We start from the raw sequence: 24874 nt of genomic DNA on the forward strand, positions 1-24874 counted from the left end.
TTCGGCGCATGTGACAAGAACAATTTGATTTGAGTGATATACTGTATGCTTCATTAAGGTTGGCTTCGTAGAAGGTTGGCTTCATCTGTACCTCAGAGGTGGAACGTAAGTCACAGAAAATAACTGAGGCAGCTGCAGAGAAGTATCTGGGTATTTAACTTCAGAAGAGTTAAAGGATGTGTTGGGTGGTGGTGTCCCGTCCTCCCAGGCCGTTGGCATGGTGCAGGAGCAGATCGAGTCAAAGTAGTGGAATGGGGTAGTGGGTTTTTAATGATTGTAGAGTTCGTTTTTTAATTTATTTCTTAACGTTTTTGCTTTTCCCGTTTTCCCATTTTGTATTATAAAGTGCAATGTGTTTATATTATAGTCCAGTTGGGGGCGGTAATGCTACATATTCGATTCCAACCGCCGTTAAACTCCAAAGCAGAGGGAGAAGTAGTTCCGGGGAAGCGCGCTCCATTCTTCAGATAAAGGAAGCGCTAGAACTGTGCTGTGAACACGGTATCCTTTGTGTCCATTATTACAGGTATGTAATAGCACGTTTAAACTTTCCAATGTCGAAAGACCACGTCATAACATGCTAGGTAACACATCCGTCAAGGTATTACCACGTTTGGTAAAGGTTGTGTGTGTTATTTATGTGTCAAACCGAGTGAGTGAAAAACGTGAAATGATTTTGCAAGTCACGTAGCTAGATTTTTCTTTTTGAACGTGTATCAAAATGTAAATTTATATATAATGAATGTATTTGAGATATTATTGGCTTTGTGTAAAAAATAAAAAGTCTTACGAGTTGGTAAAATGGCGGTGAGCACTCTGTCTGCGTTTAATGTTGACGTACAATAGAACCACATCAATCAACTTGTAATCAGTCAAGAAAAAACACGTGCAAATGTGTATCTTATACGAAAATCAATGATTTTCTCCAAAACAACTGCCTTTTACACAACTTTCTAATGATGATATAGAAAAACTATTTTGTAAGGATTGATAATCTGAAATCAGATAGAAATAAATGTTTCCAGTGCATGGGAAGTCACTGCAGAAGCCAAGCCCCAAAAAACAAACAAAAACATAACGACCTATGTGTGTGCACATTAAGCTGTTAGTTCATATGCCTTGCCACCGTGTTATATAGGCCTAAGGCCCGAGACAATAAGAAGACACTGGCAGAATAAATTCAACCACACCTTCGTTTTCATTACAAAACCGGAGAGCAACATCTGTTGGGTGAAGTCTATTAAACATATTGTGTGTAACAAACAACTACATTACCTACAGCATGGTCAAGCAAGGTAATGTTTCCAACATTTTCTGACTACTTGTAGAGAAACACCAATGCCATCCTCCTCGTTCATTTTGCCTAAAAGGTCTATGACTGTCGTAGAGTAAATGCGTTTAGTTTATGTTGTCCTCGGCTACCTGGCAAAACGTTTTGCTCATTAGTCTAAATTACTTTCATGGGAAACAATGCACCAGGCCAGCTAGGTAATATTAGCATACTACATCTAGCTACATGTTGAACTTCCATCCTCTCAGGTCACAGGGCGCAATGTATGGTTGGATCAGAATCACTGTTATAATCATTGGCCAGTGGAGAATTAAGTAAGGCCGTAAGTCTAACTCACTATATCTCCATCCATGGCTAAAATCGTCCCTTTTCTAAGTTAGCCAACTATCCACCAGAGGACAACACATTGAGATGTCAGTTATGTTTGGCTTCTGATGTGATGTGATTGGTCTGAAGGCAAATCCAAACTGGCTTCTCTTGACACTTGTTTTTGGTGGGCCAGGACCAATCACAGCTGAGCCCAGTCAGTTTAGGTCAATGCTGATTGGCTATTTTTATTTTTTTAAGGGAGGACAAACGATTGCTGGCTTCCCTTGCATTCAATGTCTGGAAAATACATATTTTAGTTGTCTTTTCAACTTCATTTTACTAACTGGGACTGTTCTAGTTTTGCTGGGGGTGGAATTTTTGGAGCAGAATGGTAAATAGCGGCCCTGGCTATAGGTCAGGCCCTATTGTGCCCTATTCGGACGGGAGTCGTTTTACTGGGGGAGGTCGGGTTATGTAATTATGTGCACGAGCACAAAACTACTTTCATTTTTGTCCCGTTCGAATCTGCCATGGCAGTAAGATTTACATGGCAGGAGAGTAACAATTCCAACCAGAATAACCTACTGTTTTGGGGCAAAATCCAAAGTCCTCTGATAATACTAGTCCGGAGCAAATCGACATCCCTGTGTTTTGAGAGAAATGTCTGCGTTTGACAGGTGTTGCTCTCGGTTTACACAAGAAAACAATAGTTCAATATATCGAATCAGTTAAGTACTGCGCATAATGATTGGGCTACATGCAGCCTCTCAACTTTCACAGTGAATTGCTTTTGTTTATATGTTTTGTGTTTATGAATTGAATATTACCAAATGCATCAGTAAAAAATATTGAGTCAATTTAATGCAACCTTTGCTGTTAATAGATCGCAAAGCAGCAGCATACAACTGACCTAAAGGTTTGTAAATGATTAACGTTCTCATCCATAGGCTTAAAATGCATCTGGGGTGAAATTGAACTGTTTAGCTCACATCTGAAGGCTGAGGGGCATTTAGGATGTACTGCAGATCGCTAAAATATGCCAATGATTATGATCACACTTTCTCAATTCAAATATTAGGGTGACACTATAGGATAGATTGGTTTAGAAACCAAGCTGGAGTTACCAGTGTGGCCCTTTCACCTGGACATTTTGAAATACTGTATCTTCACTCCTAGAATAAAATCCTCCAGGCTTGCAATCATAACTGCCAATTGTGGAAAAATAAAGAATTACAGGGGGCCGTTTGGGGGAGGAAATAAAGAATTACAGGGGGCCGTTTGGGGGAGGAAATAAAGAATTACAGGGGGCCGTTTGGGGAGGAAATAAAGAATTACAGGGGGCCGTTTGGGGGAGGAAATAAAGAATTACAGGGGGCCGTTTGGGGGAAAATAAAGAATTACAGGGGGCCGTTTGGGGGAAAAATAAAGAATTACAGGGGGCCGTTTGGGGGAAAATAAAGAATTACAGGGGGCCTTTTGGGGGGAAAATAAAGAATTACAGGGGGCCGTTTGGGGGAAAATAAAGAATTACAGGGGGCCGTTTGGGGGAAAAATAAAGAATTACAGGGGGCCGTTTGGGGGAAAATAAAGAATTACAGGGGCCGTTTGGGGGAAAATAAAGAATTACAGGGGGCCGTTTGGGGGAAAATAAAGAATTACAGGGGGCCGTTTGGGGGAAATAAAGAATTACAGGGGGCCGTTTGGGGGAAAATAAAGAATTACAGGGGGGCGTTTGGGGGGGAAAATAAAGAATTACAGGGGGCCGTTTGGGGGGGAAAAGAATCCCGTCCGACTCATCCTCTGGAATAACAGACATTCTGGAGTAATAATAACAGAAGGTTCTCTAGCCATGCATACATGTGTCACGTAAAGAGAGCAAGGGTTGAGGGATAGGGAATGTTTTTCCTAAACAAATTAGGGATTTGGGGTTCAGAACGTTAGCCTGAAATTAGCTTTAAAACTGCTAAATGGTCTCTCCGCCAACAAGAGGGGTGGGTGATTCTATATATATTTTTATTTGTAATAAATCTGCAAACATTTCTGAACCTGTTTAGGCTTTGATTATGGGTTATTGTGTGTAGATTGATGAGGGGGAAAAACAATTTAATCAATTTTAGAATAAGGCTGTCAATTAACAAAATGTGGAAAAAGACTAGTGTCATGGATCTTAGAAAACTCCCCTGGTCAGAAGATACTATCGTCAATAAGTACTAAAGCAGTTAGCGTCTTTGAATGGGGTAGCAGTGCAGGTGTACTAAAGCAGTCAGCGTCTCTGAATGGGGTAGCAGTGCAGGTGTACTAAAGCAGTCAGCGTCTCTGAATGGGGTAGCAGTGCAGGTGTACTAAAGCAGTTAGCGTCTCTGAATGGGGTAGCAGTGCAGGTGTACTAAAGCAGTTAGCGTCTCTGAATGGGGTAGCAGTGCAGGTGTACTAAAGCGGTTAGCGTCTCTGAATGGGGTAGCAGTGCAGGTGTACTAAAGCAGTTAGCATCTCTGAATGGGGTAGCAGTGAGGGTGTACTAAAACAGTTAGCATCTCTGAATGGGGTAGCAGTGCAGGTGTACTAAAGCAGTTAGCGTCTCTGAATGGGGCAGCAGTGCAGGTGTTCTAAAGCAGTTAGCGTCTCTGAATGGGGTAGCAGTGCAGGTGTACTAAAGCAGTTAGCGTCTCTGAATGGGGTAGCAGTGCTGGTGTACTAAAGCAGTTAGCGTCTCTGAATGGGGCAGCAGTGCAGGTGTTCTAAAGCAGTTAGCGTCTCTGAATGGGGTAGCAGTGCAGGTGTACTAAAGCAGTTAGCGTCTCTGAATGGGGTAGCAGTGCAGGTGCATGAGTGAGAGACAATTTCACGGTCACACTATTTTGAAGCTGAATGTAATGATCATCAGTTTTCTACATGTGTACTAATATTCAGACACCTTCAGTTGTTTCAATCTTTATCTATAATTGTTACTATGGTGTGAACGGGAAATACAATTGGCAGTGGTGTAAAGTAACTAAGTAAAAATACTTTGAAGTACTGCTTAAAGGAGACGTTTTCTTTTTTATAAATGGCATGTTATGGTTACGTGCACTTGTGTTGTGTAATTTAAAGTATGTACTTTGTTTAATGTGAATGAATTAATGTTTTGTTGTCAATGCTTAGCTACCTGATCTATTGTAATTACATAATTGACTAGAATAAAGAAAGTGACAGAACTGTCAAAACAATAACTTGTGTCTGTTTCTCTTTATTACTACAGGCTGACAGATTAAGTCTGAGGCCGGTAACATCAACAGTGAGGACAAACCCAGCCTGCCTCTCTCCTTCCACACTGAGTCCAAACCTACAGTCACTGGGTCCTGATTGTGACAGTGGAGCCCAGTTTGCACTGCAGGATCCAGAGATGGCATCAGTGAAGCTGGAAGACTGCAGTCAAACACTGGATATGAATGCCAACATTAAAGATGAAGAAGAGGAGAAATCTGTTTCACTTAGTAAGCACAGGTTTTTTCTAATTAAGTCTGTGTTCATTCCAATTTCCCGCTGTGCATGAAAAGTTGCAGTATAACTGTTTCATGATGAACTGTTTCAATGAGAAGGTAGATGTTATTTCATGCTACTGACACTTGCATGGTTTGACACCAGTATTGCCAGCATTTGTTTTATTCACTGAGCTATCTGGAGTGATCAGAGAGTAGACTAAAGAAGTGAAGTGGACAAACTGCCAGTTTTAGGGTTCTATTATGAAATGAGTGTGTAGTTTCTAACCCCTGTGATAGTGAGTGGAGGATGATATGGCTCATCATTTTCATGACCTTCCCCCCTTTTAGCTTTCAACTCTGACCCACTTTTAGAATAGTTTTATTCCCCCTTTGTATTGCACAGCCTACTGAAACTTCCGGCGCCGACAGAGATGGCCGCCTCGCTTCGCGTTCCTAGGAAACTATGCAGTTTTTAGTTTTTTTTACGTGTTATTTCTTACATTAGTACCCCAGGTCATCTTAGGTTTCATTACATACAGTCGAGAAGAACTACTGAATATAAGATCAGCGTCAACTCACCATCATTACGACCAAGAATATGACTTTCACGAAGCGGACCCTGTGTTCTGCCTTTCAACCAGGACAACGGAATGGATCCCATTCGGCGACCCAAAAAAACGACTCCGTAAAAGAGGGAAACGAGGCGGTCTTCTGGTCAGACTCCGGAGACGGGCACATCGTGCACCACTCCCCAGCATTCTTCTCGCCAATGTCCAGTCTCTTGACAACAAGGTTGATGAAATCCGAGCAAGGGTAGCATTCCAGAGGGACATCAGAGACGGTAACGTTCTTTGCTTCACGGAAACATGGCTCACTGGAGAGACGCTATCGGAGGCGGTGCAGCCAGCGGGTTTCTCCAAGCATCGCGCCGACAGAAACAAACAACTTTCTGGTAAGAAGAGGGGCGGGGGAGTATGCCTTATGGCTAACGAGACGTGGTGTGATGACAGAAACATACAGGAACTCAAATCCTTCTGTTCACCTGATTTAGAATTCTTCACAATCAAATGTAGACCGCATTATCTACCAAGAGAATTCTCTTCGATTATAATCACAGCCGTATATATTCCCCCCCCCAAGCAGACACATCGATGGCTCTGAACTAACTTTATTTGACTCTTTGCAAACTGGAATCCATTTATCCGGAGGCTGCATTCATTGTAGCTGGGGATTTTAACAAGGCTAATCTGAAAACAAGACTCCCTAAATTGTATCAGCATATCGACTGCGCAACCAGGGCGGGAAAAACCTTGGATCATTGTTACTCTAACTTCCACGACGCATATAAGGCCCTGCCCCGCCCTCCTTTCGGAAAAGCTGACCACGACTCCATTTTGTTGATCCCTGCCTACAAACAGAAGCTAAAACAAGAAGCTCCCACGCTGAGGTCTGTCCAACGCTGGTCCGACCAAGCTGATTCCACACTCCAAGACTGCTTCCATCACGTGGACTGGGATATGTTTCGTATTGCGTCAGACAGCAACATTGACAAATACGCTGATTCGGTGTGCGAGTTCATTAGAACGTGCGTTGAAGATGTCGTTCCCATAGCAACGATTAAAACATTCCCTAACCAGAAACCGTGGATTGATGGCAGCATTCGCGTGAAACTGAAAGCGCAAACCACTGCTTTTAATCAGGGCAAGGTGACTGGTAACATGACCGAATACAAACAGTGCAGCTATTCCCTCCGCAAGGCTATCAAACAAGCTAAGCGTCAGTATAGAGACAAAGTAGAATCTCAATTCAACGGCTCAGACACAAGAGGTATGTGGCAGGGTCTACAGTCAATTACGGACTACAGGAAGAAAACCAGCCCAGTCACGGACCAGGATGTCTTGCTCCCAGGCAGACTAAATAACTGTTTTGCCCGCTTTGAGGACAATACAGTGCCACTGACACGGCCTGCAACGAAAACATGCGGCCTCTCCTTCACTGCAGCCGAGTTGAGTAAAACATTTAAACGTGTTAACCCTCGCAAGGCTGCAGGCCCAGACGGCATCCCCAGCCGCGCCCTCAGAGCATGCGCAGACCAGCTGGCTGGTGTGTTTACGGACATATTCAATCAATCCCTATACCAGTCTGCTGTTCCCACATGCTTCAAGAGGGCCAGCATTGTTCCTGTTCCCAAGAAAGCTAAGGTAACTGAGCTAAACGACTACCGCCCCGTAGCACTCACTTCCGTCATCATGAAGTGCTTTGAGAGACTAGTCAAGGACCATATCACCTCCACCCTACCTGACACCCTAGACCCACTCCAATTTGCTTACCGCCCAAATAGGTCCACAGACGATGCAATCTCAACCACACTGCACACTGCCCTAACCCATCTGGACAAGAGGAATACCTATGTGAGAATGCTGTTCATCGACTACAGCTCGGCATTTAACACCATAGTACCCTCTAAGCTCGTCATCAAGCTCGAGACCCTGGGTCTCGACCCCGCCCTGTGCAACTGGGTACTGGACTTCCTGACGGGATGCCCCCAGGTGGTGAGGGTAGGCAACAACATCTCCACCCCGCTGATCCTCAACACTGGGGCCCCACAAGGGTGCGTTCTGAGCCCTCTCCTGTACTCCCTGTTCACCCACGACTGCGTGGCCACGCACGCCTCCAACTCAATCATCAAGTTTGCGGACGACACAACAGTGGTAGGCTTGATTACCAACAACGACGAGACGGCCTACAGGGAGGAGGTGAGGGCCCTCGGAGTGTGGTGTCAGGAAAATAACCTCACACTCAACGTCAACAAAACTAAGGAGATGATTGTGGACTTCAGGAAACAGCAGAGGGAACACCCCCCTATCCACATCGATGGAACAGTAGTGGAGAGGGTAGTAAGTTTTAAGTTCCTCGGCATACACATCACTGACAAACTGAATTGGTCCACTCACACAGACAGCATCGTGAAGAAGGCGCAGCAGCGCCTCTTCAACCTCAGGAGGCTGAAGAAATTCGGCTAGTCACCAAAAGCACTCACAAACTTCTACAGATGCACAATCGAGAGCATCCTGGCGGGCTGTATCACCGCCTGGTACGGCAACTGCTCCGCCCACAACCGTAAGGCTCTCCAGAGGGTAGTGAGGTCTGCACAACGCATCACCGGGGGCAAACTACCTGCCCTCCAGGACACCTACACCACCCAATGTTACAGGAAGGCCATAAAGATCATCAAGGACAACAACCACCCGAGCCACTGCCTGTTCACCCCGCTATCATCCAGAAGGCGAGGTCAGTACAGGTGCATCAAAGCTGGGACCGAGAGACTGAAAAACAGCTTCTATCTCAAGGGCCATCAGACTGTTAAACAGCAACCACTAACACTGAGCGGCCGCTGCCAACACACTGACTCAACTCCAGCCACTTTAATAATGGGAATTGATGGGAAATGATGTAAAATATATCACTAGCCACTTTAAACAATGCTACCTAATATATGTTTACATACCCTACATTATTCATCTCATATGCATACGTATATACTGTACTTTATATCATCGACTGCATCCTTATGTAATACATGTATCACTAGCCACTTTAACTATGCCACTTTGTTTACATACTCATCTCATATGTATATACTGTACTCGATACCATCTACTGTATCTTGCCTATGCTGCTCTGTACCATCACTCATTCATATATCTTTATGTACATATTCTTATCCCCTTACACTGTGCATAAGACAGTAGTTTTGGAATTGTTAGTTAGGTTACTTGTTGGTTATTACTGCATTGTCAGAAGCACAAGCATTTCGCTACACTCGCATTAACATCTGCTAACCATGTGTATGTGACAAATACATTTGATTTGATTTTGATTTGATTTATATGAAAACATACAGTACATTCGGAAAGTATTCAGACCCCTTTACTTTTTCCACATTTGGTTACGTTACAGCCTTATTCTAAAATTGATTAAATAAGTTCCTCATGAATCTGCACACAATACCCCATAATGACAAAGCAAACAGTCTTTTTGAGAAATGTTTGCTCATTTATTAAAAATTAAAAACAGAATTACCTTATTTACATAAGTATTCAGACCCATTGCTATGAGACTCAACCTTAAACTCAGGTACATCCTGTTTCCATTGATCATCCTAGAGATGTTTCTACAACTTGATTGAGATTCCACCATTGATTGGACAAGATTTAGAAAGGAACACACCTGTTTATATAAGGTCCCACATTAAGGTCCCACATTTGACTGCATGTCAGAGCAAAAACCAAGCCATGAGGTTGAAGGAATTGTCCGTAGAGCTCCATGAAAGGATTATGTCGAGGCACAGATCTGGGGGAGGGTACCAGAACATTTCCAATAACAAATTTAAAAAATATATAATGTGCAGTTGCAGATAATGCAGATTGCATTTAGACTAGAGCCAAAATTCACATAAAAAATAGTGAATATACAGTTTTACAGTTCCAATGGTACTGTACGTCGTCAATATCACTGGCTTCTAATATCACTGGCTTCTACAGCATCACTGGCTTCTACAGCATCACTGGCTTCTACAGCATCACTGGCTTCTACAATATCACTGGCTTCTACAGCATCACTGGCTTCTACAGTATCACTGGCTTCTACAGTATCACTGGCTTCTACAGTATCACTGGCTTCTACAATATCACTGGCTTCTACAGTATCACTGGCTTGCAAAACTCATAAAACAGATCCCAAATATTATGAAACTCTAGGGCTTTCTTTTTCACTATTTTTCAAGAGTCAGACTTGATGTTAATTATTTTAACCAATGACCAAGTGAGGGGGAACTGACATACTTCCAGTGGAGAGCAATTGAACGTCTAGCTTGTAATAGACAGAGGTCAAACATTTTCTTTTCTCTCCTATGTAACAATACCTGTCGTTGTCAATTCTTTAAACCCCTAGTCATTTTTACCAGGTGTGAAATTGGCATTACACCAAATGGATGTAAAACTGGATAATACAGGGGATTCACCCCGATATTGCTGTACTTTTTGCCATACAGTTGGTGGTTTTAACAAAGGGATTAATAGTTTCCTTCTTTAGTGTCTTAAAGGAAGCAGAGTTGTTTTTATTTTACTTAACCTTTATTTTTCGACACCTTTCTGGAGTTGGAACTTGCCGAGTCAGGAGCGTCTGTCTGCTCGCAAGGCCTGCTATACCAGCGCTGGTGCACACTGAAGGTTAGGAGCGTCTGTCTGCGTGCAAGGCCTGCTACGCCAGCGCTGGCACACTGAAGGTTAGGAGCGTCTGTCTGCGTGCAAGGCCTGCTACGCCAGCGCTGGTGCACACTGAAGGTTAGGAGCGTCTGTCTGCGTGCAAGGCCTGCTACGCCAGCGCTGGTGACCACTGAAGGTTAGGAGCGGAGAACTGGTTATCGGATTGGAAAACCTGATGCACCTTGGGCCGTGGGAACATCTACGTTCTGCACAACAGTCTACTGGTTGTTGCACACCTGTGCTGAAATACCTCTAAAATCCGGCATTATGTAGCTGTTACTGTGCCTGCTCTTTACTCAATGCCATCCTGGATTAAATAGGCTGGATGATCAATGGGTCAGTGAATTATCTTCGCCTTATGCCCTACAATTTGTAAACACTAAGACGAGACCATCATGTCAATACCACCAGGAATTTGGTCTCTCTCTGCATTTATACCACTCAAACGCAACTGGACCTACACTTGATGGCATACTTCCAAGATCTCAAACTATTGATTTACTTTTTTTCCTGTGTCAAGACTGGTCGTTTTATTGACAATGGTGCTGGCTCTGCCAAGTCCTCACGCATTGGGCAACTGAGATATATTGTTATGCTTTTATTGTTGATCTCTGGTAATGTGCGACCAAACCCTGGGTCGGTAGATACCATGCAATCTCTACCGACTCCCCATGATTTTAGAAACAGAAGGTTTTGTCCTCTTGCATGTTAATGTTATTAATAGACATGATTAAAATATGGGCCAAAATAACAAATGCAGAAATAATGGTTTTATCAGAAACTTGGCTGAAGAAATCTGTGTCAAATAACTGGATTTCCATTGATGGGTTCATGGTTTCTAGAGCTGATCGGATGAGTAAAGGAGGAGGGGTTGCAAATTATGTTAAATCTGAGTTTAACACCCCTGAAATTCTCTCGATTACCAAGCCAAACATTTTGAATTGCTTGCGGTTAAAGTGAACGTATGTAAAGACTCCCACATCACTGTAGTCGGCTTTGGGAGACACACTAAACTCTTTCTGATGTCCTGCTCAAGTTAAAGGACTCTGAATTCATTATTTTGGGCGATTTGAACTGGAACATTCTTACATCTGTATCAGACTGTTTTTAAAGAACTGTGTGACTCTCTGGATCTCGCTCAATTAATTAATATTACCGACCAGACCGAATCCCAGAGCACCTAACAAATCAACTCTTTTGGACATTATTCTAACGAATACCCCTCACAAATACACATCGACTGGGATATTCTGTAATGATGTCAGTGATCACAATTTCTTGTGTTAGAAATACAAAAATGACCAAATCCATACCCTGTTATATTTAGAAAATACATTTTAGACTGTTTTATGAGCAAGCGTTCTTACATGATCTGTACCATAATTTTGACAGAGTAAGTCTGATTCCCGATGTTAACACTGCTTATGTCCTCCCACTGCTAAAGGGTGGAGATCCCTCAGATGTTAATAACTATGGTCCTATCTCTAAACTCCCTATCCTGGCCAAAGTCTATGAATCCCTAGTGAACTCAGTTAAAAAGCTCCTTCATTGAAAATAACATACTGAGCAGGGTTCAGTCTGTCTTTTCTGTTTGTGGATTTATCAAAGGCCTTTGATTCAGTTGACCATGAATTGTTGCTAGCTAGACTCAGAAACATTGGTCTCTGTGAAGGGGCGGTAAATTGGTTTAGGAATTATCTTTCTGACAGAACACAATGTGTATATACTGACAATCACAAGTCTCGCTTTCTTGAAATGAATATAGGTGTCCCAGGGTTCCATTTTAGCTCCAGTGTTCTCAATTTGTATTAATGATTTGGGAAATGGGATGCAACCAGCAAAGTTACATCTATTGGCAGATCATACAGTCATATATTCATGTGCTCCTTCTATGGTTCAGGCTGTTGAAGAGCTCCAGTCACTGCAGGCCTCCCTTTTATGGTCTCAAACTGGTCTTCAATGTACAAAAAAATACATTCATGACCTTTCCCAGAGCTAGAACTCTGCCAGAGAAGGTTAGCATTGTCACATCTGGTGGCTTATCCATTGAAAACGTGTCATCCTACAAATACCTAGGTATTTGGTTGGATGACAAGTTGTCCTTCAAAGTTCATGTGGATAATCTTGTGACAAAGCTGCTTAAATTTTCTCTCTGTTGTTAATTATGGTGACTTGTTGTATATGCATGCAGCCTCCTCTCTCTTAGAGAGACTGGACTCTGTTTATCATGCAGCCTCCTCTGTCTTACAGAGACTGGACTCTGTTTATCATGCAGCCTCCTCTGTCTTACAGAGACTGGACTCTGTTTATCATGCATCCTTGCGCTTTACTACAAATGCCAAGTCACTCACCCACCATTGCACCTTGTACCAAATGGTAGATTGGACCTCACTTTATATGCACAGAAAGATACATTTGTATGTGTTCATCTGCAAAGCCCTTTTGGGTAAACTCCCCCTTTACCTCTGTCTTCTGGTCTCCTTCACCACCAGCAGTGACCATACCCGGTCTGCTAGGTGGTTGCTACTCAAAGTCCCCAGGACATTCACAGTATTAGGCAAGACTGCTTTCTCTCCTTGTGCACGAGAGGCATGGAATAGTCTACAATCCATGCTTCAACTAGATATGTTAGTGCCACTGAATGAATTTAAAATATTGATGGGATGCTTTTTTTGGGGTGCTGGATCATGTTGTATGTTTTTAATGATGTAATGTGTTGATTGTTGTTGCCTTGTTGCCCAGGTCTCCATTGAAAAAGAGACTCTGGGTCTCAATAGGCTTTTCCTGGTTAAATAAAACAATTGGAGAGGGAAGAGTTCTTTAGATCTGTTAGGAATAAGAGGGTATCATCAGCATACAGGTCCACTCGATGTTTGAAATCTGATGTTTTAATTCCACTAATTGACATTTGGGCCCTTACTGCAATGGCAAAGGATTCTATAGCTAAAAGAAAAAGCTGAAAAAGTTGTTAGTTGCAACTTCTGCAGTGGGGTCTGTATATCATATCTTAATCCATTTACCGAAGTAGCTCTTAAGCACATGAAATAAGACCACTCAACTCTATGGAATGCCTTCTCTGCATCAAGTGAGAGTATGGCAGTATCAGTGCCCATGTGAAGGGTCCCCTATGTTTAGTACTCTCCTCACATTGTGAAAACTTTGATGGTTTTTCACAAAGCCATTTTGGTCTTTGTGTATTAGATATGGGAGAACTCTGTCCAATCTCCTGGCTAAGGCTTTAGCACTAATTCTTGAGTCAGATTTCAGAAGAGAAATCGGTCTAACTTTCACATTTTGTTGGATTTATCAGGCTTCAGAATGAGAGTAAAACACTCATTTAGAGAGGAGGGGAAGCAACCTTGCTGAAAGGATTCAGCACACAGTGATTTGGAAAATTATTCAGACCCCTTGACTTTTTCGACATTTTGTTACGTTACAGCCCTATTATAAATATATTGTTTTTTCCCCTCATCAATCTACACACTACCCCATAATGACAAAGCAAACACAGGTTTTTTAACAAAATGATAAAACTTTTTTCTCTCAATGTTATAATACATTTACATAAGTATTCAGACCCTTTACTCAGTACTTTGTTGATCACCTTTTGGCAGTGATTACAGACTCGAGTCTTCTTGTGTATGACGCTACAAGCTTGGCACACCTGTATTTTGGGAGTTTCTCCCATTATTCTCTGCAGATCCTCTCAAGCTCTGTCAGGTTAGATGGGGAGTGTTGCCGCACAGCTATTTTCTGGTCTCCAGAGATGTTCAAGTCTGGGCTCTAGCTGAGCCTCTCAAAGACATTGAGACTTGTCCCGAAGCCACTTCTGCGTTGTTTTGGCTGTGTATTTCGGGTTGTTGTCCTGTTGGAAGGTGAACCTTCGCCACAGTCAGAGTTCCTGAGCACCCTGGAGCAGGTTTTCATCAAGGATCTCTCTATGTATTTTGCTCCTTTCATCTTTCCACTCGATCCTGATTAGTCACCTCCCTGACCAAGGCCCTTCTCCCCCGATCTCAGTTTGGCCGGAGGGCCAGCTCTAGAAAGATTATTGGTGGTTCCAAACTTCTTCCATTTTAAGATGATTGAGGCCTTTCGATCATATCCTTGGACTAAAATGATTGTCACTCACATGCAAGCCTAACATCATGTGCAAAGGGCCTCTGGGTAACATAGCAAATATTCAATGGTATCGCTTTTTCTCCACGGCTGTTAATTTCTGATCTTTGATACTTTCTTGGTTTATTAAGGTATCATGTTATATATACTACGTTAACACTATATATGTATGGACCATTTTGTTACTTAGTGGTGTTAGGTTCTAATTCTCAGAGTAAAAACTCAACGGACTCTATGAAAGCTCAAACCAAGTTTATTCTTCCCAGAGGATCAATACAGCTGCATTAGACAAAGACATTGTTCACACAAGCACTGATATTTAACCCTTTCTCCTAGACTGAGCCTCCTACACATCTGAACAAATATTGTATCTTAACTGCCAGGCAGGAAACTAAGTGATACAGCCACAAATGTGTCTTTTTCCCCTAAGATCAGATGTTTCATCGATTAGAACATTTGCAGAATGTCGGCCAAAATCCATCTTCTCTCACTGCCAGCCACTGGGCTTCCTCTCACTACCATATTTGTTGGTGAGTGGAAACACTAAGCAGATGCTTAACATTCCTACATCCAGTGAAATATATGTCTCGTTGTTCTATCTGTGGGTGCACTGTGGTAGTGGGAGAACAGTAAGTTCCAGGCAGGCACGCACCATTCTTCAGAATAAAGAAAGAGCCAGAACTGTGATGTCAAGAACCTTTGTGTTGGTTTCTATTTATTACTACAGGTATGTAATAGCCGGTTTAAATTTCCTAATATCAAAACAACATGTTATACCATGCTAGGTAACAAACCTGTTTAGGTATTATCACGTTTGGTAAAGGTTTGATGTGTTGTGTCAAAGTGAGTGAAGAACGTGATAAACTATTTTACAAGTCACATAGCTAACGTTAGATACTTTGGGTTTTGTGGTGGCATATTTCTGCTTTACCAAATGAGGAGAGTTAAACTTCACACACCAGTCAGAGTTATACTTAAACTACATCTTTTAATAAGAGCTTTGCAATAGCCTTTGACTTTCAATGATGTGCCATCTCTAATGAACCATCAAAGTCACAACAGAAAAGTACAAAGAACTTTTATAGCCAAGATACACCCCTCTCAACTTACATGACAAACCACAGATCTCATGAACAGTTCACAAAGAAAGACTTTTACTTGGGAGAGAGAGAGGAGTATCCCATAGCCAGATAGCATTCGCTATTAATTATCGTTCAGTTTGGTCCCTAAAATGAGGTTCTAATCTCGTTCCTGGTACTTCATAGCACAAAAACATTACCTCATGTTATCTGTAATGCTCTTTAGGTTTTATCACCCAAATACATTGTAAATGTCCTCTGTCAGTGCTCTATCATAGAGGCCCATCCTCAGTGGAACACACACAATAGTTAACAGAATACTCTATTCTGTCGAATAAAACCATTATAGTGCAATACAAGGAGTATAACAATCTTGCCATTTTCCACGACAGTTTGTCTGAGGAAATTATGTACATCCATTCAATCAATTTGAGCTTTCTGAGTTTGTTTAGCATGTTATTGGTTTTGTGTCAAATTCACAAGCTGGTAAAATGGTGGCACCCACTCTGTCTGCTTCAACAGACTTCAGTGCTGGTGCAGAGAGTCAATTTCACGGTCACACTACAGTTTTAAAGCTGAATGTAATGATTATCAGTTTTCTACATGTGTACTAATATTTAGACACATTAAGATGTTTCTATATCTATAAATGTTACAATGGTGTGAATGTGAAATAAAATTGTTTTTTCATTGGAATAATACAGTGAAGACAAGGTTATTCAGGACAATAGTACATAGTGCTGCATAAAACATACTGCAACTTTGTACTAAATGGTTTTTAGTCATTTATGCAAATTTGGGAAACTCTACTCTAGGTTAAGTACATTTACGTTGTGTAGACTAATTAAAACAGGTACTTTGTCTAATTGCAATGAATTCATGTTTTGTTCTAAATGCTTATCTACCAGATCTATTGAAATGAGATCAGTGTTTGACTTGGACAGAATATTAACAGTATTGTGGAGCTCCTGCACCTAAAAATGATTGCCAGCACATATTTCAGTCCAAGTCCAGCACTGAAATAGATCATTTAACAAGAAGAAATATATATATTTTTTAAATAAAGTGCCAGAACTGTCAAGACAACTTTCTGTCTGTTTCTCATTGTTCCTACAGGACAACTAGAATTAAGTCTGAGTTCGGTAACATCAATAGTGAGGACAAACCCAGCCTGCCTCTCTCCTTCCACACTGATTCCAAACCTACAGTCACTGGGTCCTGATTGCGACAGTGGAGCCCAGTTTTCACTGCAGGATCCAGAGATGGCATCAGTGAAGCTGGAAGACTGCAGTCAAACAATGGAGCTGAATGTCAACATTAAAGATGAAGAAGATAAGATTGAGAAATCTCTTTCTCAAGGTAAGAGAATACCAATATTGTGTTTAACACCTTTTTGTTTACTACATGATTCCATGTGTGTTATTTCATAGTTTTGATGTCTTCACTATTATACAATGTAGAAAATAGTCAAATAAAGAAAAACCCTTGAATGAGTATGTGTTCTGAAACTTTTGACCTGTAGTGTATATCACACAACTGACTGGTTCTTCTGATGTTGTTCTCACAGGAGACCATGTTGAGACATTCTCTACATCCAGAGAGCAACAGCAGGAAGATCACAGAGCTAAGAGGTCTCACCACTGCCCACATTGTGAGGAGAATTTTTCACTTCTATCAAAGCTAAAATTACATGTAAAAATACACACAGGAGAGAATCTGTTTTCCTGTACTGACTGTGGGAAGAATTTCACAACCTCAAAGGCTCTGACAGTTCATCAGAGAGTGCACAGAGGAGAGAAGTCATACCCCTGCTCTGACTGTGGAAAGAGTTTCTCTCAACTGTGCACCTTAAAAAGACATGAACATATACATACAGGAGAGAAGCCTTACTCCTGCTCTGACTGTGGGGCGAGTTTCTCTCAACTGTACAACTTAAAAAGACATGAACGCATACATACAGGAGAGAATACTTACTCCTGCTCTGACTGTGACAAATGCTTCAAAAGATCAACTGCTCTAAAGGTTCATCAGAGAACACACACAGGAGAAAAGACTTACTCCTGCTCTGACTGTGAAAAATGCTTCAAAAGATCAACTGCTCTAAAGGTTCATCAGAGAACACACACAGGAGAAAAGCCTTACTCCTGCTCTGACTGTGGAAGGAGTTTCTCTAAACTGTACAACTTAAAAACACATGAACGTGTACATACAGGAGAGAAGCCTTACTCCTGCTTTTACTGTGAAAAAATCTTCAGAACATCATCTGATCAAAAAGTTCATCAGAGAACACACACAGGAGAGAAGCCTTACTCTTGCTCTGACTGTGGAAAGCGATACTCTCAACTGGGCCACTTAAAAACACATGAACGTGTACATACAGGAAAGAAGCCGTACTCCTGCTCTGACTGTGAAAAATGCTTAAAAACATCAGCTGAGCAAAAAGTTCATCAGAGAACACACACGGGAGAGAAGCCTTACTCCTGCTCTGACTGTGAAAAATGCTTCAAAACATCAACTGATCGAAAAGTTCATCAGAGAATACACACAGGAGAGAAGCCTTACTCCTGCTTTTACTGTGAAAAATGCTTCAAAACATCAACTGATCGAAAAGTTCATCAGAGAACACACACAGGAGAGAAGCCTTACTCCTGCTCTGATTGTGAAAAATGCTTCAAAAGATCAACTGCTCTAAAAGTTCATCAGAGAAATCACACAGGAGATAAGCCTTACACCTGCTCTGACTGTGGAAAGAGTTTCTCTCAACTGGGCGACTTAAAAACACATGAACGTATACACACAGGAGAGAAGCCTTTCTCCTGCTCTGACTGTGAAAAATGCTTCAAAACATCAACTGAGCAAAAAGTTCACCAGAGAACACACACAGGAGAGAAGCCTTACTCCTGCTCTGGCTGTGGAAAGAGATTCTCTCAACTGGGCCACTTAAGAAGACATGAACTTATACATACAGGAGTGAAGCCTTACTCCTGCTCTGACTGTGGAAAGAGTTTCTCTCAACTGGGCGACTTAAAAACACATGAACGTGTACATACAGGAGAGAAGCCTTACTCCTGCTTTTACTGTGAAAAAATCTTCAGAACATCAACTGAGCAAAACGTTCATCAGAGAACACACACAGGAGAGAAGCCGTACTCCTGCTCTGACTGTGGAAAGAGTTTCTCTAAACTGGGGGACTTAAAAACACATGAACGTATACACACAGGAGAGAAGCCTTACTCCTGCTCTGACTGTGGAAAGAGTTTCTCTAAACTGTACAACTTAAAAAGACATGAACGTATGCATATAGGAGTGAAGCCTTAATCCTGCTCTGATTGTGTAAAATGTTTCACAGCATCAACTGACCTAAAAGTTTGCCAGAACAAACACTGGAGAGAAGCCTTACTCCTGCTCTTAATGTGGCAAGAGTTTCTCCCGATTGGGAAATGTAAAGACACACCAACGGATACATAGTTGACCGAAGCCTTATCAAAGCACTGACTGTGGGAAGAGATTCTACAGATTGGGCCATTTAAAAAGACACCAATGTACACATAAAGGAGAGAAGCCTCATCAGTTCTCTCAGACCAGCTAAGATTAGACCCTCCACTTCATTCTCATGTCATTAAATAATTGGCAACATTGAATTGGATCAAATGAAGCGTAGAACACTATTGTAAAAATAAAAAAACACAACAAAAAAAACATATAAGGACACCTGCTTTTTCCATAGCAGACCAGGTGGGCTAAGGAATGAAACAATTGGAAACATACTGCCTGGTCTGATAAATCCCGGTTCCTCCTGTTTCATGCTGATGGGAGGACTGGGGTATGGAGGAAACCACGAGTACATACATCCAGTGGTGGAAAAAGTACCTAACTGTCATACTGAGTGAAAGTAATGAAACCTTAATAGAAAATTACTCAAGTCAAAGTGAGTCACCCAGTAAAATACTACCTCAGTAAAAGTCTAAAAGCTTTTGGTTGTAAATATACTTATGTATTAAAAGTCATTGCTAAAATATACTCCATCAAAAGTAAAAGTATGAATAATTTCAAATTCCTTAAATTAAGCAAACCAAACTGTACAACTGTGTTGTGTTTTTTAAAAATATTACAGATAGCCAGGGGCACACTCCAACACTCAGACATCACTTACGAACGATGCATTTGTGTTTAGTGAGTCTTCCAGATCAGAGGCAGTAGGAATGACCAGGGATGTTCTCTTGATAAGTGCGTGAATTGGACCATTTTCTGTTCTGCTAATCATAAAAAATGTAACAAGTACTTTTGGGTGTCAGGGAAAATGTGTGTAGTAAAAAGTACATTTTGTTTAGGAATGTAGTGAAGTAAAAGTTGTCAAAAATATAAATAGTAAAGTACAGATACTACTAAAGTAGTTATTTAAATAATTTTTACTTCAGTACTTTACACCACTGCCTGCATCCATGCCGTGCGTCAGCATTTCAGGCTGGTGGTGTGTTTTCAGGGCTCACATTGGGCCCCTTGATAAAAGTTGAGCAATGTTTGAATGCCACGGGATATTGTGAGAGCAAAATTGCAAGATTACGTTATATTAGTTTAATTTTATCAAATGGTTGTTTTATGCAACAGAATAGAGGGTTCTTATAACTCTATGGTTTCTGTGTGAACTGAAAAGTGGGCCTCTGGGAGATTTAACACTGACAGAAAATGTACATTGTCTTGGGTTGATAAACCTAACAAGACCGCATTCCATAGCATGAGTTAATGTTTCTGTCCTGAGGTACCAGGGGGAGATGGCTCCAATGTGGAGTTGGGGGGCCAGACCCTGGTCTCTACACAATGAGAAATTAGTATATTTCATACGAATCCTTACCTTGTGGCCCTTTTCATAAATCTGTTGTTTGTAATGAACATCCAGGAGGATGGACTTTGCTATAAAATGCTGTGGCTTAGTCCTGCTGGTTGGGCTCTCAACGAATCACCTACGGTCATTGACCAGCTCCATTACTGCAGTAACTAAAGTTAGATTGTTTTGAAGAAATGTATAAGTCTCTCCTTTTGATTACAATAATTCCACCACAGTATCTAAACATCATTGCCAATCAGGTGCATCCCTTCATGGCGGCAGTGCAAATTGATTTTCTTTTCATTAGGATTATGCCTTATGCCACAAGGCTTGTCCAGGAATGGTTCCAAGAACATTACAGTGAATTCAGCTCACTGAATTCCCTGTAATTGTACATCTGTGGGGGGAGATGGAACGAGCTATTCAGAGTAGAGATCCACTCCCAGCCAACTTGACACGATTGTAGGAAGCATTGGAGTCAACATCAACACCTTGGACAGTCCATGCTCGAAGATTTTAGGCTGACATTCTAGATGATTCTGTGTATCGTAAGTTCAAATAAAGTCCATATAATAATAATTTCTAAAATCTAACAATTTGATGAAATGATAGCCTATTTGGTAATGACAGTCATGACACTTTTTTTTAAACTGGTGCATTAAATATTTTTAAAGACTTTTGGAAGTGTGATACATATAATAATGTCAAAAGTCTGGGTGTGAGAATGCTTTATAAAATAAAACATTTTAAAAGCTGAAAAAAACAGAGGTTATTTAGTATCTACTTAATGGATGTGAAATAAACATATCTAAATTAAAGTCTTCAAGTTCTTCAAGACTATTTACATAATCAACTGGGCATTACAACAGCCTCTCTGGTTCTATTCTCCAATAGTAACTGGGTCATTATTGAATTGCATGGGTAATGCTGTTTCTTGGCTTTGGTACGCTATAAAACACTTATTTAATAAGAAAACACAAGCACTTTATACTGATTAACATCTATTTGTATGCACTGTAGACATCACTGGTGCCTAATGGATGGGCTTGTCACCATGGTGATGTGTAGAGATGTAGTGAAGTGTTTTGAGTAGATAAATTCTTTAGAATTCCATGAATTAAACAAAGACATTCAGTAGATCAATACAGCTGCAGTAGTGTATCTGGTCTCAAAGCTGATGCTGAAAAACTATGTCAGTGCTAAGGTCAAATGTAATGCTCATTTACATTTCCTGTTCGTTTCAGCTTCATACAAACAGGAATTATTTAGCTTAAAACAGTTTTTAGTATTTAATGATAGAAGAGATTGAGCAGCACAAATTCATTCGAATCTAACTTTATTTTATGTTGTCAGATCAATTAAGTTCAAATGGAGTAATTCAATCACATTCATAATAAAATACAATTTAATAAACATGTAGTCATTTCATAGCCTGTGCATCAATAGTAAAATTGCATAGAAAAATGTATCTACCCAAACCAGTGGTGAAAACTGATCATCACACCATCTATGATACATGTAGTGTCTACCAGCTCATTCTCACAGAAAGCTGAAAACAGCATTTCCTATCCACCCTCCATGCTAGAGAAAAATGCTAGATAAACATGCTAGAAACCTGAGGGACAGTCTGGTAGGAACAGATAAACATAGTAGAAACCTGAGGGACAGTCTAGTAGGAACTGATAAACATAGTAGAAACCTGAGGGACAGTCTAGTAGGAACAGATAAACATAGTAGAAACCTGAGGGACAGTCTAGTAGGAACAGATAAACATAGTAGAAACCTGAGGGACAGTCTAGTAGGAACTGATAAACATAGTAGAAACCTGAGGGACAGTCTAGTAGGAACTGATAAACATAGTAGAAACCTGAGGGACAGTCTAGTAGGAACAGGTAAACATGCTAGAAACCTGAGGGACAGTCTAGTAGGAACTGATAAACATAGTAGAAACCTGAGGGACAGTCTAGTAGGAACTGATAAACATAGTAGAAACCTGAGGGACAGTCTAGTAGGAACTGATAAACATAGTAGAAACCTGAGGGACAGTCTAGTAGGAACAGATGAATATGTTCCTCCTCAGCATTTCCTATCCATCCTCCCCCAGATCATTGTGACAACTGTAATGTAATGACCGAGGGGGATTTCTTCCTTCACCATCATACCGGAAAGAACATGCATGTCAGGGGTAGAATTTCCTGTAAAACAACATTTGTGGTATATTTCCTGGCCATGTGGTTATTATTTTTGAAGGTATAATACTCTGAATAGCTCCTCACACAGATGAACAATTGGATTGAGATCTGGTGACTCGGCAGGCCACTGCAGTAAACTGAATTCCCTGTCATGTTCTTGGAACCATTCCTGGACAAGACTTGTGGCATAATCCTGCTGAAGAAATCTATTTGCAGATGGATACACTGCTGCCATGAAGGGATGCACCTGATTGGCAATGATTCTTTAGATATCCTGTGGTATTCAAACGTTGCTCCACTTTTATCAAGGGGCCCAATGTGTGTCATGAAAACACCCCACACCATCACCACCAGCCTGTAATGATGACACACAGCATAGATACATGTACTCATGGTTTCCTCCATACCCTAGTCCTCCCATCAGCATGAAACAGCAGGAACAGGGATTCATCGGACCAGGCAATGTTGTTCATATTCATTCTCCAGTGTCCAGTCTTTTCATTCCTTAGCCCACTGCAACTGCAGTCTTGTTTTCTGCTAAAAGCTAATGGGGATCCATAATAAAAACTACATTAAGGATTATAGCTTTCACCTGGGTTCACCTGGTCAGTCTATGTCATGGAAGGAGCAGGCGTCCTACCAGCTCATTCCCACAGAAACCTGCAGAGGGAAGCAGTACCAGCCAGTCACCCATCAGACTCTATTGTGTGACGCCTCACAGAGGATATTCAACCCTAAGGGCAAATCCAAGGTCATCTCAATATCTTTACAGTAGAAGCTAACAAAACACACCAAAACTGACAAGGTGCACACTGATCAGTAAAGAGAGGCTAACATTCTATAACACTCCCTTTCCTCTGCATTGTTCTTTCACAGTGAGAAACAATTGGATTACAATAGTGTTCTACACTTTCTTCATTTGATCCAATTCAACGTTGCCAATTATTTAATGAGATAATGAAGTGGAGTGTCTAATCTTAGCTGGTCTGAGAGAACTGATGAGGCTTCTCTCCTTTATGTATACATTGGTGTCTTTTTTAAATGGCCCAATCTGTAGAATATTTTCTCACAGTCAGTGCAGTGATGAGGCTTCTCTCCTGTGTGTATACGTTCATTGTCGTTTTAAGCTGCACAGTAGAGAGAAACTTGATGTACAGTCAGAGCTGATGTAAGGATTCTCTCCTGTGTGTGTTGTCATGATGTTGCCCTCTTTGGGTACAGCAAGCCCCATCCCCCTCTCCCTGTCTCCTACACCTAGGCTGCTGTGGTCAGAGAGAGGTCATAAATTCCTGGAGGAGATTATCTCCTCATGGCCACAGTATAGAGAGGGAGTTTTCATAGAAGAGAACAAAGGAATTTCTCCACCTTACAGAACTTGAGGTCCGAACAACATATATGTTCTGGTGAAGGTATAAAAGATCGGTGAAGAATCCAGCTACGAACTGGTCCGTTTTGTACAATTTGGTGAAACTCATGGGAGACAATATGGCCACATTACCATAACTCTGTTTATATAATAGCCTCAGATATGAGGTTTACATCTAAGATGAATGGGTGAGGATGATACTGTTTGTAAAATTGTGTGATGTGATTTTGGACTGTTTAATGAAGGAAACTCCAATTCCCTTTTGAGTTTAACTAAATCAGAGGACCGCCCATGAGCACAGTTTTGACCTGGCGTCATGAGACAGCCTTTTTCTGCTCCCACGAATAAAACCCCCACTTTGAGAATTTCTCAACAGACCATGTTTCCCTCAATTATGAGAGGACAAAGGTTGCAGACCAGCTTACCTCGATAAGAGGGCCAAGGTTTGAGTAGATGGCTCAATCTTTTAACCATACCACGTGGTTAAACTCTTAGACTATCGATACCGACAGAATAAAAACAAGTCTTTGTATTAATTACTAGTCTGCAGCTAGGAATTCAGTATCATTGAATGCGAAGACCGACAACCGCTGAAACATCTATCCATAACGACATGAATGAATGTCACTCTGAACTATCCATTCTAACCACGACAGAGAGGGCTGACAGACTCTCCAACATAAACAAACTTTTCAACAGAGATCCCAACAACACACTGAGTGTAAATATGTATATTGATTGCAATTGTTCCCGAATTAGTGAGCGTTCATGTGCAAAGGATTAGCATTTCAATTGTTATAATTATCAACTGTGTGTTGTCTTATCTCAGTCGACCCCCACTTCCCTTTTGTACACCAAGCCGCGATAATGGTTTATCCCACTAGGGAAATTTCCTTGTAACTATCAACTGTTTGTTTATGCATTTCTCTGAATTACTTAGTTAGTAAATAAATGATTTAAGACAA

At 41.2% G+C, this 24874-nt stretch overlaps 1 protein-coding gene across 1 annotated transcript; it reads left to right on the forward strand.

Moving 5' to 3' along the window:
- The first annotated feature begins 435 nt into the window (after window positions 1–435).
- On the forward strand, window positions 436–24874 carry LOC135573350 (zinc finger protein 883-like). Its single transcript, XM_065022408.1, has 4 exons — window positions 436–526; window positions 4839–5073; window positions 16643–16885; window positions 17094–24874. Exons 2-4 carry the CDS (start codon window positions 4983–4985, stop codon window positions 18842–18844), a joined length of 2085 nt encoding a protein of 694 aa, XP_064878480.1. The 5' UTR covers window positions 436–526; window positions 4839–4982; the 3' UTR covers window positions 18845–24874.

This window comes from Oncorhynchus nerka, linkage group LG2 (assembly GCF_034236695.1).
Source record: "Oncorhynchus nerka isolate Pitt River linkage group LG2, Oner_Uvic_2.0, whole genome shotgun sequence".
NCBI classification, from domain to species: domain Eukaryota; kingdom Metazoa; phylum Chordata; class Actinopteri; order Salmoniformes; family Salmonidae; genus Oncorhynchus; species Oncorhynchus nerka.

What these genes read in the sequence shown, in the direction of transcription:
- LOC135573350 (XM_065022408.1), top strand. Translation starts at nt 4,983, where the DNA reads ATGGCATCAGTGAAGCTGGAAGACTGCAGTCAAACACTGGATATGAAT. An exon ending in GGAGAAATCTGTTTCACTTA is followed by an intron (nt 5,074 to 16,642) that starts GTAAGCACAGGT and finishes TTGTTCCTACAG; the next exon opens with GACAACTAGAATTAAGTCTG. An exon ending in TGAGAAATCTCTTTCTCAAG is followed by an intron (nt 16,886 to 17,093) that starts GTAAGAGAATAC and finishes TTGTTCTCACAG; the next exon opens with GAGACCATGTTGAGACATTC.